Source organism: Ochotona curzoniae, unplaced genomic scaffold (genome assembly GCF_017591425.1).
Source record: "Ochotona curzoniae isolate NIBS_2020 unplaced genomic scaffold, NIBS_Ocur_1.0 contig_3520, whole genome shotgun sequence".
Taxonomy (NCBI): Eukaryota; Metazoa; Chordata; class Mammalia; order Lagomorpha; family Ochotonidae; genus Ochotona; species Ochotona curzoniae.
In genome coordinates this window covers 16,439,018-16,456,991 of record NW_024465894.1, presented here as the reverse complement: position 1 = coordinate 16,456,991, position 17,974 = coordinate 16,439,018, and the positions used below count along the sequence as shown (strand labels likewise).

At 43.1% G+C, this 17,974-nt stretch overlaps 1 protein-coding gene across 4 annotated transcripts in view; it reads left to right on the top strand.

Annotated features, from left to right (window-relative positions):
- CSNK2A1 (casein kinase 2 alpha 1) overlaps nt 1-13,372 on the top strand; it is a 45,242-nt gene extending 31,870 nt beyond the window's left edge. For all 4 annotated transcript variants that reach the window (XM_040981689.1, XM_040981691.1, XM_040981690.1 and 1 more), the window contains 6 exons: nt 4,198-4,308; nt 6,165-6,266; nt 7,613-7,713; nt 8,479-8,627; nt 9,952-10,038; nt 12,026-13,372. In XM_040981689.1, the coding sequence (XP_040837623.1) occupies nt 4,198-4,308; nt 6,165-6,266; nt 7,613-7,713; nt 8,479-8,627; nt 9,952-10,038; nt 12,026-12,141 (666 nt within the window). In that variant the 3' untranslated portion in view covers nt 12,142-13,372. The remainder of the gene's footprint in view (nt 1-4,197; nt 4,309-6,164; nt 6,267-7,612; nt 7,714-8,478; nt 8,628-9,951; nt 10,039-12,025) is intronic.
- Nucleotides 13,373-17,974: the final 4,602 nt, after the last annotated feature.

Genomic DNA, 17,974 nt, shown 5'->3' with positions numbered 1-17,974 from the left:
TAAATGTTTTGGAAAATACCAAACTGGTGTTTCATAGTTTGTCAGTTTCTTAAAAGGTTAGACATAAATTACCAGACAGTTCAGCAGTGTCATTTATGCCAGAAAAACAAAAACTTAGGTCCACACAAAAATCTCTGCATGCTTGCTACTTCATTTGTGAAGGCCCAAAGTTTGAAGAAGAAAAATATCCTTTAATGGATGAATGGTTGAATTGTCTTTTATACACATCATGTGGTATTATTACATGATTAGCATTACTCAGCAATAAAAAGAGCTACTGTTACATGCAACAACTTAGATCAATCTTATTTTGAATACAAAATAATTACTCTAAATAAAGACATCAGACTTTCTGCTCAGTCAGTGCTGCTGGAAGAAAAGTATTATATGCTAATGATTCCGTTTATGTAACAATGTCACAGTTCAAAATTAGAGCAGTCAAGATCAGGAGAGGTTCCCAAGAGTGAGATACCATGTGGGGCATCTGCGTGTAGTGATGGAACAGTGCTGTATCTTGTAGTGTGGTTACCTGAGTCTGCACAGGTGATAACGCTGCAGTTTTTAAAGAACGCACAATACTGGTAAATCTGAATAACTTAATGTCTGTGAATTATGCCAGTGTCAGTTTCCTGGTCTTGATACTGTACTGCAGTTATGTAAGGTATTGCTATTGGAGGAAACTGGTGGAGGGTATATAGGACCCGTATGCTCTTTGCAGCTTCTGTCAGCTTCTTAAGAGCCATCCTGATGGATGTATAGGAAATAGATGGCAAGAGTGAAAACAGGGAGACCAGTTAGGAAAAGGAGTTACTGAAGAATGTCAGGCACAATTGGTAGTGGCAGTGGCACTAGAGGTGATGATAATCTTCAGATACTCTGGGGCCAACAGGTTCTATGAATGGGCAATCTTGTTTTGGTGGGGAGGGGAAGAGTTGTTTATTTGAAGGCAGAGTTACAGAGAGAATGCAGCAGATAGAAGATGTCTTCCATCCACTGCTTACTGCCCAAGTGGCCACAGCTGAGCCGAGCTGAAACCGGAAGTTTCTTCCAGGTCTCCAACATGGGTATAGGGACTAAAAAGCTCGGACCATTCTCCAGTGCTTTGCCAGGTGCATTAGCAGGCAGCTGGATTAGAGGTGGAGCAACTGGGACACAAAGTGACACCTGTATAGGATGTAGGCATTACAGGTGGCAGTTTTACCCACTATACCACAGTGTAGCCCCCTCAGATCGGCCGAAAAAGAGGAGACTATAGAGCTGGTCTTGTAGGAAAATGAATGACCACAGGTTTCTTTTTGAATGTGGACAAGTGAAGTTAGAGCCAGAGTAGGTAGGCAACAATCCTCAAGGCCTGCTGCTCACTCTGCAGGTCCATCATGCTTTGTAAAAGATTTATTTATTTGAAAGATGGAATTAGAGATTCCATCTGCTGATTCACTCCCCAATTTGAGGAGAAAAACGAAAAGAAACATTAAATGGAGAGTTGTAGATTCTGTTAAACAGGTATCTCTGACTTTCAGAGGACTTAGGCACTGGTTGTAGTTAAATGATACAAAAGTGGGAGTGGAGGATTGTTTAACCCAGTAGTTAAGAAGCTCCGATCCTGAGGCCATCATGGGATAATGGACTAAGCGTCTGTACCAGCATCCCATATGGGTGCCAGTTGCAATTCCAACTGCTCCACTTCTGATCCCGCTCCCTGCTGATGGCCTGGAAAGGCGATGGAGATGGGAGTCCTGGAAGATCTTTGCTCCTGGTTTGGATTAACCTAACCTGGCCATTTGGGGAATGAGAGAGCTAGTAGAAAATTTCTGTCTCTTCTCTTTCCAGCTCTGCCTTTCAAATAAAAATAGATTTTTAAATTGCTACATGAGAATAGCTGGATTTGATTTCCACCTTGGAATCCTGTTCCCAGCTTCCTGCTAATGTGGAACTTGTGAGGCAGCAGTGATGGTTCTGGTGGTCAAGATCTGGCTCCCAGCCTTAGCCCAAACCAGCCCCACCCACTGTAGGCATGTAGAGAGAGAACCAGCAGAGGGAAGTGCTTTTTCCATTTCAAATCAATAAATTTAGTGCCTGCATTTGACACAGCAGTTAAGTTGTTGTGTGGGATACCAACATCTCATACTGGAGTGTCAAAGGTCAAATCCAGGCCTTGCTTCCATTTCATTTTATTTTTCTTTTTCCTTAAGATTTATGTATTTTTATTGAAAAGACAGATCAAATTTATGGAGAGTAGAAATAGAAAGCTCTTTCCTTGGTTCATTTCCCAAATAGTCATAGCGGCTAGAGCTGAGTTGATCTGAAACCCAGAGCTTCTTCAGGGTCTCCAATGTAGGTACAGGGTCCCAAGGCTTTGGGCCATCCTCTACTGCTTTCTCAGGCCCCAAGCAGGGAGCCAGATGGGAAGCGAAGCTACTGGGACATGCATCAGCATCCGTATAGGGCCCTGGCACTTGCAAGATGAGGATTTAGTCATTGACCCATCACTCCAGGCCCTCTGACTCGGCTTTTAACTTTTTGCCGCTCATATTGGTGCCTTTCAAATAAATAATAATTAAAGAAAATTTATTTATCAAAAAAGTTCATGGAAGAGCCACTTTTTTAAAAAAGGATTTATTTATTTATTTGAAAGGGAAGTGGGGGAACAAAAACCTTCCACTTACTCCTTTTTTCTTTAAATGTTAAAATAGCTGAGCCTCCAGGACTCCCATTTGTGTGGCAGGGGTTCATGTGCTTGTGCCACCTTCTGCTGCTTTCTGAGGCACATTAACAGGGAGCTTAATCAGAACAGGAATTTCTAGAATTTAAAGCATTGCTCCATTTGGGGTGCTGGTGTCACAAATGGTACCTTTATTCACTGCATCACAAAGACACCCCCTAGAAGCTGTCCTTTCTGAAAATGTAGTTAAAAGAAAAATTACAAGGGAGGAGTCATCCATCACTTCCTAAGTGATCACAAACAGCTAAGCCAGAGCCGGGAGCCTGGAACTGCATCTGAGTCTTTGACCGTGGGTGCAAGAGCCCAAGCCATTGGGTCATCTGCTGCTTTCTAGGTACATTAATTGGCAGCTAAAGCTGAAGTGGAGTACCTAGGATTCCATTCATTGGGGTGCCAGCATCAAAGGCAGCCAAGTAAACCACTGAACCAGACTGCCCCCTAGGGATGAAGAGATGTTTACCAATAGGAATGTACATAATTTTTTGTGTGTGTGTTTTAAAATTGGTTTGTTTTTATTGAAAAGTCAGATATATGGAGAGGAAAGACCTTCCATTCATTAATCCACTCCCCAAACGGCTGCAACTGCCAGAACTGCTCCAATCCAAAGCCAGGAGCTTGGAGCCTCTTCGGGGTCTCCCACATGGTTGCAGGGTCCCAAAGCTTTGGCCCATCCTCTACTGTTTTCCCAGGCCACAAGTAGGGAGATGGTTGGCAAGCGGGGCTGCCTGGACATGCAAAGCAAGGATTTTAGCCACTAGGCTGCTGTGCCAGGCCCACATGAATAGTTGTTTTAATTAGAAGATTTGAGACATCAAGAAAGCATAAAACCAGATCCTAGAGAAAGCTGTGGAGTTATATTTTCATCCTAAAGTCTTTATATAATCTGGAGTTTTTGGGTTTCTTTGTTTTGTTTTTAAGATTTATTTTTATCAGAAAAGCAGATTTTGGAGAGAGAAGCAACGCCCATATGCCATTCTGGCACTTGGAGATAGAGGATTAACCGGATGAGCCACTGCACTGGCCCCAGTGCAGGTGTTTTTAATGTATAAATTATATAGCTACTATTTTAAAGAAATTACCCTAGGGCCTGGTACCGTGGCCTAGTGGCTAAATCCTCGCCTTGAACATGCCAGGATACCATATGGGTGCCGGTTCTAATCCCAGTGGCTCCACTTCTCATTCAGCTTCCTGCTTTTGGCCCGGGAAAGCAGTCAAGGATGGCCCAAAGCCTTGGGACCCTGCACCCGGAAAGAAGTTCTTGGCTCCTGGCTTCATATTGGCTCAGCTCCAGCCATTGTGGTCATTTGGGGAGTGAACCATCAGCAGAAGATTTTCTGTCTCTCCTCTGACTTTGCAATAAAAATAAATAAATCTTCAAAAACAAAACAAAGTACTCTAATGGTAGAGTGAAGGTAACTTAGAAGAAAATAAAATTACTTATTTAAAGTTCTTTTTTGTTTGATTTTTCCTTTCAGCTACGACTAATAGACTGGGGTTTGGCTGAATTTTACCATCCTGGCCAAGAATATAATGTCCGAGTTGCTTCTCGATACTTCAAAGGTCCTGAGCTGCTAGTAGACTATCAGGTGAGAGGAGAGACGCGGCTGCAGTGCTCATCCCTTGATCCTGGGGCGGGAGAGGACAGCGCTTCTGAGAATGTCATCTGTTCAAATTCATGGTCATCCTTTTTATATGAAATGCTATAAGATCTCAATTCGTATTTCCTAATTCGTGTTGCAGTCAAGATAACTTTTCTCATCTGAAACTGCAGGGCTAATTTGAGAATTGTAAGTGATGTTTAACCAGTGGTAAACTCAAGAATATAATCTTGTGGGTCGGCACAATGATTCAACTGGCCGATCCTTCAGTTCCGAGGACTGAGATACCACATGGGCGCCAGTTTGTGCGCTGTCTGACTGCTCCACTTTCCTTCCTGCCCGTGGCCTGGGAAAGCAGCAGAGGACGGCCTAAAGCCTTGGAACCCTAGTACCCATGTGGGAGACCTCGAAGAGGCCTCTGGCTTCTGACTTCAAATCAGTTCAACTCTGGCCCATTATAGCCACATGGGCAGTGTACCAGTGGACAGAAGATCTTTCGGTCTTTACTTTTCTCTTTACTCTGCCTTTCCAATAACAATAGATAAATCTTTAAAAATAAATGAATAAATGAAGAATGTAATTGTGTGCATATTGCTAATATGAAGATCTTCCCCAAACCTCCAACCTCTACTAAAAACATTTTTTCTCTGTACAAAAAGAAAAATGTAAGGTAATAATGTATTATCAAGTATGTCAAAAATCTAAAAATCTTTGGGAATATTTTTCATAACCACACTTCCAAAGTTATTATCAGATGCCTTAAAACATTTCAGACTCTTGCTTTAATTTTCTTTAACTTATTTTTATTGGAAAGTCAGATTTATAGGGCAGGAGAGAGAGAGGAAGATCTTCTGTCTGCTGATTCTCTTCCCAAGGGCCTATAATGGCTGTAGCTGAGCCGGTCCAAAGCCAGGAACCAGGAGCTTCAATTCTCTCATGCTGGGAGGGTCCCAAGCCTTTAGGCCGTCCTCAGCTGCTTTCCCAGGCCACAGGCAGGGAACTGGATGGAAAGTTAGGCAGCTGGGACGTGAACTGAATCCCATATGGGATGTTGGCGCATGCAAGGTTAGGACTTAAGCCACTACGCTACCACACCGGGCACTTCAGACTCTTATTTAGAAATTGTTTTTTCTAGATCTTAGGCTGTAGCATTGCATTGATTGATTGGCATGGTTGCAGAGCGGATAAAGCTTCTGTTAGGCCAGCATCCCATATATAGCTTTTTGGAAGTGAAACAGCCAGGACTCGTGGGATGTTGACATAGTAGCTGGTGGCATTACTCACTATGCCACAATGCTGGCCCCTGCCTTATATTGTCTTAGTTTATTGTAAAAGGCAGTTCAAAATGCTATATAAAAATTAATTTTCAAGCTGAGTAAAAGTACACAAGTGGGGCTGGAGTTGGGACTCAGTGTTCAGAGTCTCTGCCTGCAATGCCAGCATCCTGTATGGGCATTTAGGCCCTTGTAGCCACTTGGGAGGTCAAGGTAAAGCTGCTGGTTCCTGGATTCATCCTGGTCCAGCCCTGGTAGTTTCAGCCATTTAGCAAATAAACCATTGAATAAAAATGTTGTCCTCCCGTTTCCTTTCTCCCATAATTCTGCTTTTCAAATTAATGAATATTAAGAAATTTGTATTAGAAGATAATGCACAGAGCCGCTAAACCATCAATTATAATATAGACCAAAATTATTGCATCAAAACTGACCAATTGTAAAATTTAGAGTGAGAAAATAAGTGCCTAAAGATGATTATGTTTTGACTTTCAGTGCTTTTTAAAAAATGTGATCTATTATACAAGTCTTGATTCATGTCTTTATATATGATTTTTTTTTTTATCACAGATGTATGATTATAGTTTGGATATGTGGAGCTTGGGTTGTATGCTGGCAAGTATGATCTTCCGGAAGGAGCCATTTTTCCACGGACATGATAATTACGATCAGGTGATACATGTTGTTTCTGTCAAGGAACTCACTGATCCAATATGCAGTGGTAGTCCAACTTATTACATGCCCCAGTGTGTAGTGTCAAGTACAGTTGCCTTGATTCTGACTTGAGTCCTGTTAATTCCAAACCCCTGGGGGAGGGGGCAGTATCTTTCAATTCACTGATTATTTAGCCAACTGACATTGATCCTCAGATTGGTATTTTGAAAACTATCATTTGAGTCTTGAAATCAGTCTCCTCCTTAACATAAGTAACATCTTTTGCATTGGTGGTTTTATGGTGAAGTGAATATATATTTTATAAGACATCTGTAAATCGAAAGAGTGATAATGAAACAAAGGACCTTGCAACTATGATCCAGATTGAAAAACAGGATATTACCTAGAGTTTCCTCGCATGAACCTTCATTACAGTTGAGAATGTTTTTTCCTATTTGTTGGCTTATGTGTGGTATCTCTGTGATCCTTTTGTGGCATCACATGGATTGAATTTCTCTACATCAATAGAAATATAGATGATGTTTTTAGACTAGCTGTAAGTTCCCCTGGAAGATCAAGAGGCCGTTTCATTCACAAAACCTAGAATGATTTTAGGACCTTGTGAAAAGTACTGTTGACTTGTTCCCATTGAGTACAATGGCCATTTTTAATTAAGTCAAAGAATATAAACCTAAATTCAGTTAAAATTAGCAGCTCTGTCATTTGTCAGGCAAGACTGAGAAATACTGGGGGAGTGGGATGGAGAAATGGCCCTTCCGGTTAGGTGGTTCATTGTCTCATAAGAGAAGCAAACAAGAAAATAAATGAAGCCTTGACTGTCAGAATAGATGTGGGTACTGCTCAGGAGGCACTGAGGGATCACAGATGTGGGCACCACACAGCAGGCACTGAGGGATGGCTGTCAGAATAGACGTGGGCACCGCACAGCCGGCACTGAGGGTTGGCTGTCAGAATAGACGTGGGCGCTGCGCAGGAGGCAGTGGATGCATCCTTGAGTGGGCAAGCGGAGCTCCCAAGAAATGCTATCTTCAGCTGGATTTTTGAGAAAGCAGGACTGCTAGGGAGATATTTCAAGAGGAACAAATCAGGTTATGGCCAATTTGTTATTTTCTGTCACTTTGATCACTCCTTGGTCTTTTGACTAAGATCAAGTGTAAAAGTCACATTGAGTTCAGAAATTTTACTTTGGAAATGTGCTCTTGCCACATTTAGATATAAACTGTTGCAAGGAGTATTGATCCTTCTGGGCATGATGATTCTATCCTTTTAGTCAAAGTTGATTGTTGATTTCATCTTGTAATGTGCTTGTGGTGTGAGTTTTTGTTGTCTTTCTTCATTACTAGTTGGTGAGGATAGCCAAAGTTCTGGGGACAGAAGATTTGTATGATTATATTGACAAATACAACATTGAATTAGATCCACGATTCAATGACATCCTGGGCAGGTAAGTCATAAAATGTGTGCATTTGTGACTTTGCACTTTGAGTATGTTTTAGACCCTCACAATAGAACTGTTCTCTTAACTAGCACTGCCAAGGTGCCAGTGGTCCAGTGGTGTAGAGTGCTGCTTTGGCAAGCCTGGATTAAAAATAGTGAATAGTCATTTTTCCCAGGTCACTTATTAAGAGTGGGAGTGTGAGAAGTACAAGGAAAGGATTGCTTGTGAAGTCAATGCTCTGTAAACTGTAGTAGAATAGTTAGAGTCGAGGCAAAAATCACTCTTGAATTAGCCTGTTTCTGTAAATGACAAAACCCTTCAAGAAAAAGAAATAGGAAATGAGTGCTTTATGACTGACAGCCAGCTCTTGCAGTAGTGACCAGATAACACCGCGCACCACCTCGCGGGAGGGGCTAACCTCCCTACTGGAAGGCTTGTGCTGGGTAAGGAAAGTATACAGGATGAGAAAGAGATCTGTTTGGATCAGCCACTGGACTGTCCTTTCTCCATAGGCATTCGTGTCAAGTAAACAGAATTATGATCTCAAAATTAGGACCCACGTTTTTCTTCTGCAACACTACTGTTTTCATCTCTCCAATTTCCTTTGATGTCCCTCCAGTGACAGTGTAGTACAAGGCTACTGTCTTTGGTTTTTGATACCTCTTTGCTGTTGGCTGGTCTCATAGCCACTGAGGAAAATGTAAGAATAAAGTGTTGGTCTCTTGCCCTCCATGGCCCATTTCTCTCTCATTCCCCTTTTTGACTCCACAGACACTCTCGTAAGCGATGGGAACGCTTTGTCCACAGTGAAAACCAGCACCTTGTCAGTCCTGAGGCCTTGGATTTCCTGGACAAGCTGCTGCGATACGACCACCAGTCACGACTCACCGCAAGAGAGGCTATGGAGCACCCGTATTTCTGTGAGTCTGGTCTTCCCACATTCGGCCAGCAGGCTGCGTCGGTGCCTGTGAAGAAGCCGTGCCCCCAGACTCCTGCAGAGCAAAGCTACTATCCCTTCCCAGTAGCTCACTTAAGAGTTATTTCAACTAGGGGTGACATAGCATCACAACAGATTGTGCTTGTGTCACCAACATCCTACTGATTCTCCTAGGAAAGCAACAGAAAATGGCCCAAGGACTTGGGCATCTCCCACCCATAAGGAACATCAGGATCGTATGCCTGGCTCTTCAGTCTGGCCTGTCCCTGGCTTTTTCAGCCACTTGGAGAGTAAACCAACAGATGAACAGAAATTTCTCTCTGGTTTTGAAATAAATAATTTTTTTAAGACTTGTTTACTTTTATTGCAAAGTCACATATACAGATAGGAGGAGAGATGGAGAGAAGTATCTTTCCATCCGCTGATTCACTCCCCGAGTGACCACAAAAGCCAGAGCTGAGCCAATCTGAAGCCAAGAGTTTCCTCTGAGTCTCCCACGCAGGTGCAGAGTCCCAAGGCTTTGGGGCTGTCCTCTACTGCTTTCCCAAGCCACAAGCAGGGAGCTGGATGGAAAGTGGGGCAGCTGGGACATGAACTGGCATCCATATGGAATCATGGTGCATGCAAGGGCAAGGAATTTAGCTGCTAGGCTACCGCACCAGGCCCTCAGAATTTTTTAAGATTTCTTTAAATGGGTACAGTGATAGCAACTGTCTCGCAAAATTGTTGGAAGAATTCTTGTCTAACACAATGTGACATGAATACTCCTAAATAAGCTCTCCTGTTGTAGATGTCACTTCTCCATGGTTGGTCTGCAGTTGTTGAATTGGAGCAGAGTCGGTTAGTTCTTGGACAGTGTCCTGTGCCCAAATTAGACAGACTGGCCAAGTAGGATGGAGTGAGGTGACCTTGGCCTACTTCGTAGCATGCCGTGACCGTCTGAGCTACGGACCGCCAAAACCAGTTTCCTATGATAGTGTTGTTATTGTCTTGATGGGTTCAAGGATATTGTTTCCATTAAACTCCGCTAGCTCCAAATTTGTTTTAAATCGACTCTGTAAAGATAATCATCTTCTTACTGTTGAACGGTTGGTGTTTACCACAGTTTGACAATAAAGATATTTTTATTTACACTATCTATCTAGTTGATTGTGAAGGCAAATGCTGCCTAAAATTCTGGGAATAATGAGAGAATGGTGTATAAATAAAATGTGTAGAGTGAATAAAAGTTGCTTCTTTAAGCCCCTTAGCCCATTAGTTTAATTCATCAAATAAAACAGAACCTAGCCTCTTTGTTTCTTTTCTAGATACCGTTGTGAAGGATCAGGCTCGAATGGGTTCCTCTAGCATGCCAGGGGGCAGCACACCTGTCAGCAGCGCCAATATGATGTCAGGTCAGTTCACTGGTGAAATTTCCTTACAAAAATAAAGAGTAAATTATATGTTCAGCTTTTTTTCCCTTTCGTGGCCTGATTTGTGTGTGCCTTCGTATTGTAATGGTTACCTTAGTAACATACTAGCCTCTGTGGCCTTTCGCACAGCTGTCAGAGTGCTGTGTGTCCCCGGCACGGCACACTGCAGTGACGCAGTCTTAAAGAGTATTAGCATTCTCTTCTAGATCAGAAACCTGGGGCCCCTCACTGAATGTTCCTTGCAGAGGGACTTGAAAATCTCAACAGGCATGAAGAATAAAGAAATCTTTTCATCTCCTAGTAGTTACATAATGTTCAGAAGCAAGATGATAAAATTGGGGTATATATATTGGTATAGGCATGTACAAGGACAATTCTCTGATCTTTGCCAGACATGAGTGAGTACCCACAGGCTTCCCATGGACCTCTTGCCTGCTGCAGCAGCTCTCTTGACACAGTAAATCTTTATTCACTCTCCCGCCCCTCAGAAAAGAAAAAGTAGTTTTAAAGTAGGCAACATTTTAAGTGGGTACACTGTAGTAGTGGGGCATCTACTCAAACATCCTCAAATAAATGCAGTTTTTCCACAGTGCTTTTACTTTTAAAAATCCATCTTCTGAGTATCTTGCCTGTGTGCCAAGTGATACATCCATCCAGAGTTACTCAGAGCTTTGCTTGTGGTAGCAAGAAATCAGACATTTTACATCATCAAAATGATTGAATCGGTAATGGCACAGTTTATTCCATAAAACATGATGAGGCCAGGGAAAAGGATAATGTTTAATGTTCTGTTAGAGCTAAAATCCCAAGTTAATGTGAAATAAAGAGGGGGGAGAAAGCAAAATGCAGAGCTGTATGGACAAGTGGAAGTGAACAAGGGTATGTATAATAATTTTCTTATGTGATTGTTAGATGCATGTCTTTTTGACAAAATTGTATTTGTGTATGTGTGTAAAATATTTCTAGCAGGATAGAGCGCAAAAATAGGGTGCTGCAAGTTGGCTCTAGTGATAGGGCAGGGTGATTTTCCCATATATGCCTTTGAGCTTTTATGTGAATATACATACACGTAGTGGTCTCTGATTACCTGTTACTTCCCTTTTAAGGTTTCTAGTACTGCAGTTCACTGTGGTAGAAACCTATGAGAGATTCTTAATGCTTAATACAGTATTTGACTGCTGTGCCTAATTTATATATTTTATCATAAATATTTACAAAAGGGAAAGCAGTTAATCTAGGGTCAGTTTATACCTTTGGTTTCAGGTATTCACCAAGGGGGTCTTGGAACTTGTCCCTGTGGGTAAAGGAGGACCACTGTGTTGCCTGTTTAAAAATCTGTATCTGAATGGACTGGTTAAGTGCAAGCAGACAGATAATTCTGCTTGTTGGGTAGAAGAAGCAAAATGAAAATAAATTCGAAAACATGATTTTAGTGTAAAGGTAGGAAGCAGTCCTTTTCCCTAGCTAATAGTTTAGAAAGCTGCCAGCTCTCCAGAGGCAGTGAGCTGTGACAGCAGTAAGCTTTTACTGCAGTGCTGTGCCATCCAGTGTGCTGGTTGACTGAAGGTTCAGTTCCTCAGCTGAACTCACCATGCTTCAAATGCTCAGTAGCCATGTCAGAGCAGGTTGCATGCCAGGACATTCTTTGGATGGTGTGCTAGCTTGACAGGCATTGGTTGGAACCCAGTAGCCACAGCTGAGTCATGCCTTGGATAGATGCTTAATTTTCTAAGCTTAGATTTCTTTAACTGGTTCCTACATTATTTAGGATTTGCTGTTTTAACTCAAATTGGTGAGGATTATTAGACTTTGAAATACATGTAAAAGTGTACATGTGAAAGTGTGGATGAGAGAAAGCCTTCACAAGAGAACTGTCAGTGTTACTTTTAAGATAAGCATTCTGAAAAACTGACAGCTAAATTTGCCATGGCTTGGTGGCTCTGGCTCACTGTCTGCTGTTTTCTTCCAGGGATTTCTTCAGTGCCAACCCCTTCACCTCTCGGACCTCTGGCAGGCTCACCAGTGATTGCTGCTGCCAACCCGCTTGGGATGCCAGTTCCAGCTGCTGCTGGCGCTCAGCAGTAATGACCCCATCTGTCTTCTGATGCCTGAGCAGAGGTGGGGAAGCCCACCCTCTCCGTGATGCAGCTTGCGCCTGGTGGGGAGGGGTGAATCACTTTCAGAAGCACCGTGTCTGAACCGTTGCTTGTGGATTTATAGTAGTTCAGTCATAAAAAAATTATAATAGGCTGATTTTCCTTTTTTTTCTGTTTTTTTTTTTTTAACTCGAACTTTTCATAACTCAGGGGATTCCCTGAAAAATTACCTGCAGGTGGAACATTTGACGGACAGATTTTTTTTTCCCCCTTCCAAATTCAGTTCTTCGTCACTAAAGAACAAAGGTAAACCAGCCTCAGTTCCAGCCGCTGCGGTGGGTGGAGATTTCTTCCTATTCTCATCATTGCTCCCCCACCAACCCACACTTTGGGGGGTTTGTATGGTTCTCTTCTCCAGAGATTACAAAAATGTAGCTTCTTGAGGGAGGCGGGAAGGAAGGAGATGGGGAGGGACCTCTCTGAAAGAGCAGGGTACTGCTGGTCACTTAAGCTTCTTCGCTCCGTAAGTGCTTCTGTAGGGTGATCCTGCCGACTCGGGTGGAGGCTGTACTGGTTACGTTAGGAGATTGGAAAGTAGCCAAAGTGCAGACACGCCCCACAGCTTCTGTTCAATAGGAATCATGTCTTACTGACCTAACCCTAAATCCATGGCAGTTATCATTTTAGTTTTAGTTTAGTTCAAAATTGTGATTCTTCCCTCCCAGGCTTCTTCCCTGGGTCTTTTCTCCTTTCATCGCCAATATGCTGTGCTCCAGTAGCTAGTAGGAAGGGGAAGGCAAATAGATTTGTTGGTTTTCTTTGACTTGGCCGTTTTGAATTGAGTTAGTTTTTCCTGGACATAACTTATTGCTTTTTACAAGAGACATGCTAGCAATTCTTAAGAGCTCATGGGAGACGTGGCCACATGAATTTCTTTTTAGTTCTCTACCTTCTTTCCCTCCTACCTTTCCCTTCCCTTATGCCATCTAGTGCGAAGACCTGCTCCTCGGTCTTGTAAATGTGTCTGAGAGGTAGGAGCAGAGCCACTCTCGCCAGTGAAACAGAAATGGTAGACCTGTAATTGTGGGAAAACGATAAACTCTTGTTACAGCCCTGCCACCCCTTGCTGTGTGTATATATATAATACTTTGTCCTTCATATGTGAAAGATCCAGTGTTGGAATTCTTTGGTGTAAATAAACGTTTGGTTTTATTTATCAAGGTTAGATTTAAGTTCCCTGTGTAAAGGTCTCGCTGGGTGGGTGTCTCAACGTTCACATCCGAGGGGCCTGCAGCCCTGGACCGTGGAGGCTTCCCAAGGCCCCCGTTTTTATACACCCCTCATTTGACCCGTGGTACTGGGCAGGGCAGAGAGGCCTTAAAAAAAAAAGCACCACAAGCCAAAGCGTCTCTGGGGATTAAGGATCCTTTGCCATAAAAATTCATTTTGTGTCTCAGCAGTGCAGGGATTGGGGATGGAAAAAGTCGCCAGTGTGTGTGCGTGTGCGTGTGCGCGTGTGTGTGTGTGTGTGTGTGTGTGTGTGTGTGTGCATGTGAGAGAAAAGTGGATTTTCCACTGTAATCCAGCCACCTAAGTTTATCAGGTGCTTCACTGAGGAAGCCTAGTTTTTTAAGCACAATATCAAAACCATCAGCTCTGTATGTTCTGTTTTCATTACAGTAGCTGCTTGCGGGGACTAGGAAAAACTCTTCCAACACGTTTTAAGGCCTGCAGTCTTAGTTCCCCATTCTCCTACCTTTATAGATTCACAAGCCTTTCTCGCCTGGGCATCATAAGTAAATATGTTTGGGAGCTGAATTTAATGAACTTACCTAACTTTGTAGCCCATGTTGGTTTTAGTAACTTTGTCAAGGTGGTGGCTGTAGTGATCATAATGGTAAACCTAGAGGAAGGTAGTGTCTCCTTTCCTTAGCTCTCAACCATAGAGAGAGCTGAAGAGAAAACATCCTGGATGGCAGGGTGACTCTTCTTTGTGGCCACTAACCAGTGGGTATTTATTGTACTTGATCCTGTCTAGCCCTAGAATGCTGTGAGGGTTACCATGTTGAACTTGTGCAGAAGCTAAAAGCACCAGATGTGCCAGAGATGCAGTTGGTGATTGTTTGCACTGGATTGTGATTTAAGCAGAATTCTTAGGACTGATGAATTGTGTTGCTTGAAAAGGGGAGGAGTATTGTAAGTCAGACTTCATGCACTACTCTTGTAGCTCAGAAATGTAGGTGTAGCTGAGGCTGATGTGGAGAGCTGCGCACAGCTGGGCCTCCTTAAACCTGAAATTACACACACGGGACTCTGGAGTGCTACTGTGAGTATTTAAAATCTATAGGATTTTTGGTTTAATGCTACTGGAGGAGTCTGCAGAAGCATGTGAAGTGAAAAAGACCCAAAAAGGGGTTTGTGGGGGTGGGGGACAAGGAACAGAGAAGCAGTGTGGGTGTTGCTGTACATTACCTCGTCTGTACGCCTTGAATTGGGACGCTCACTACACATCTGTGTCATGTAGATGGCAGGAAATGGAGCGCAAGTACTAAACAGTTGTGCTAGCAACCACTCTGAAAGCATTCCTTACTGTTTGAAGTCCCCCTCTCATTTTTGAGTTTGAAGTCAGAAGTCCCCTCCTCCCCTTGATTTATTGGTTGTAATTGTACTGTAATGGATTTAACTAAAAAAAATAACTGTGCTGGGAAGAAGTTGTGCCATGAAGGTCTTTAATTTTTTTTTTTTAATAAAAACGTTACAATAAATTAAATATCCCTGCAGCCTGAGCAATATGCTTCTCCAGCCGACACCGTGGGTGCTAGATGGCTTAGTTCTCATGTGCTGACTTTATTATTGGGTTGGTGCAGTTGTTAAGTGGGGTGAATTAAGATTGATTGAGGAGTGTTGGTGTCTGGGAATTCTGACAAAGTACAGTGGGAACAGGATACTGCTGAACCGAATGGCTTCATTCCCACGCTTCTCGGCATCCACTTGCTGACTAGGCAGATCAGTTACCTTTTGAAAAAGTTTCTTTATAAAGTGGGACTGCTTCCTTGGGTTGGAGTTAGAATGTATGTCAAGTGTCTGACACCTGTTATGCCCTCGGTAAGCCTGCCAGCTAGTTCTTTGGTGTGGACGGGGAGTCCTTTGTCCTGTTAATGCACAGTAACATTGGCTTTCCTTCCATATGACTTCTGTGCATGTTTAAGCATGGGAAGACTGAATGAGGTATCTCTGAGGTCCGTTTTAGGTCTGACACTGATTTTTTGAAAGTTTTAGTACTGAAATGAAAAGTCCATGGAAGTAGCTTGTTTGATAAATTGCAAAAAGCCTTGGAAACCGCCATTGGCCTCTGGGTGTGCCAGAGAGTTTGTGAGAACGTATTTGGCAAGTTCACCTACAACCAGCAAAGGGGCAAGTTAAAGAAGTAAAACCATGTGCTGGCTTATCCATTTGAGAAGCGTGTACAGGAATTGATTTAAATAGCCACTACTCTTCCCCATTAGACTACAGTAAAATAGTGAAATCTAGGAAAATGCTGGCATCCCCAATTTCTAGTTCGCCTTATATACTCATTATGTAATATTTTATAATGCCAGCATGTTAAATGTAAAAAATATTGATGATTAAAAATTGTGGTTTAGATAATATCTTGTATTGAAAATGCCCATTTACCTTGAAATGCCCTCTAAATTCTCATTGCTATTTTACACATGAACAAAAAAAGAATTGAATTATTAGACCATCACTGTTGAAGGTAGTGACTTGTTTTCTGAAACCGGGAAGCAGGAGCTTCTTCCAGGTCTCCCACACAGATGCAGGTTTCCAACACTTTAGGTCATCCTCCACTGCTTTCTTAGGCCATCAGCAGGAAGCTGTGTGGGAAATGGAGCAGCTGGGACACAAACCAGTGCCCATTTGGGATCCCAACACTTGGAAGGAGAGAATTAGCCCCCCTAGCCATGATGCCAGGCCCATGGTGCCAGCCACTGACTTGGTGGCTCTTTTCTGGACCTCAGTTTATTCATCTATGAATTGAGGCTGCCAGCCCTGTTCTATGAAGCACTGCTTGCTACTGTGTCACTCAGTGGCAACTGTGCCAAGTACAGCAAAGGCTTTTTTTTTTTAATGGTTTATTTAAATTTTTTTTTTTTTTTTAATTTGAAAGGCAGATTTACAGAGAAGGAGAAACAGGGAGGTCTTCCTGCCACTGATTCACTCCCCAAGTGGCTATAACAGCTGGAGCTGAGCCAATCTGAAGCCAGATTTCCCACATGGATGCAGGGTCGCAAGAACTTAGGCCATCCTCCACTGATTTCCCAGGCCACAGGCAGGGAACTGAATGGGAAATGAAGCAGCCCGAATATAGATCACCCATGTGGGATGCTGGTGTCGCACAGTGAGGAATTAGCCTGATGTGCAACTGCGCAGATCCCGATAGTGACCTGTTTATCAAATAGGTATATTTAGAGTATGTGTATACTGTGTAAGATAGAGCAAGTTGGAGCTTGGTCAACAGATGTGCAGCAAGATTTGCAAAGTTTTGCCACTGTTGCATACAGATCTCCACTGGTAGATTATTTCCCAGAATTACAATTGGGTCTGCTTATTACTCATCAGTGCTTGCCTACCTTCCAATTGATATTTTTCTCTTCTCTTGTACCTCAACTTTTAAAAACTATGGCAAGACATGTGTACTAGAAAGATGATCTCACCAGGGCCTTCTTCAGAAGACTTTAAAACAACATGCACTGCTCTGTTCTTGGAACATGAGTCTGGAAAGATCAATTCTTCCTCTCTACCATTGCCTCCCTTCTGTATCTGTCAATTTTAAGTCTTTATCTGCCAGTTCTTCAGATTAGATGATGATTCATGCGAGGTACCCACCAGAATGTCTGGCGTGTGGTGGAATTGGACCAAGCACTGTTTCTGCTTTGAGTTGTGCAGATTATGCTCAGTAGAGTGCTGCGTTGAGAGGGCTGCCGCGGCAGGGAGCATCTCTGAGGCATTCCCGGTACATGGCAGTCTGCACTAGGAAGGGTCAGTGCTGCCTTGAGCAGGATGGGTTTTCAGTGGATGCAAGTTTCTAATTGGTGTGAAAGCCAGTGTTTTCTTGCTCCTCTGCCATTCTTCCCCTCTGAGATTCTGTAGCTGTCTTTGGGTTATTCATTCTCATATTCTCTCTCTGTCTCTCTCTTTCTCTCTTCCCTCACCCCTCACTGTTTTAATAATTGTTAAGTCTGAGTTATTTGAGTGACTGTGCCCATCTGCTAATTTACTTCCTAGATGCCTCCATGGCCAGGCTGAGGTTGAAGCCAATGGGAACATTCCATCTAGGTCTCCCAGGTGGGTAGCAGGGATACAGTTACATAGGCATCACCACAGCCTCCCAGGAAACTGGAGTCCAGAACTGGCACTTCCAGCCCAGGTACTCTGGTATAGAGGGCAGGCAAGTGTTCTTAACCACTAAACTGATTTTCTTTCCTGAGAGCCCAGGGTTTTTTGTTTGTTTTCTGCAAGTTACAAACTGGGTTAATTTAGCCTCCAGTAATTAGAGACTCTTAGTGACCTGCAGTGTAAGAAGCTCCTCACCAGGTACCTGCAAGGAGGTACTTTCAGGATGGCAGAATTCATCTCAGAGATACTGCTAAGGGGTGGAGTCCATGTGAGTGAGCCTCTCCAGCATCCCTGCTGCAGCATGGTCATTGTGACTCCCTCACTACATTACAGGGTGGGGCAGTGAGGGGCAGCAGCTACTTGGAATGGCTGGCTAATCCTGGCTGTGAGTCAATCTCAGCTGTGGAGACATTGTAGCCAGCCAT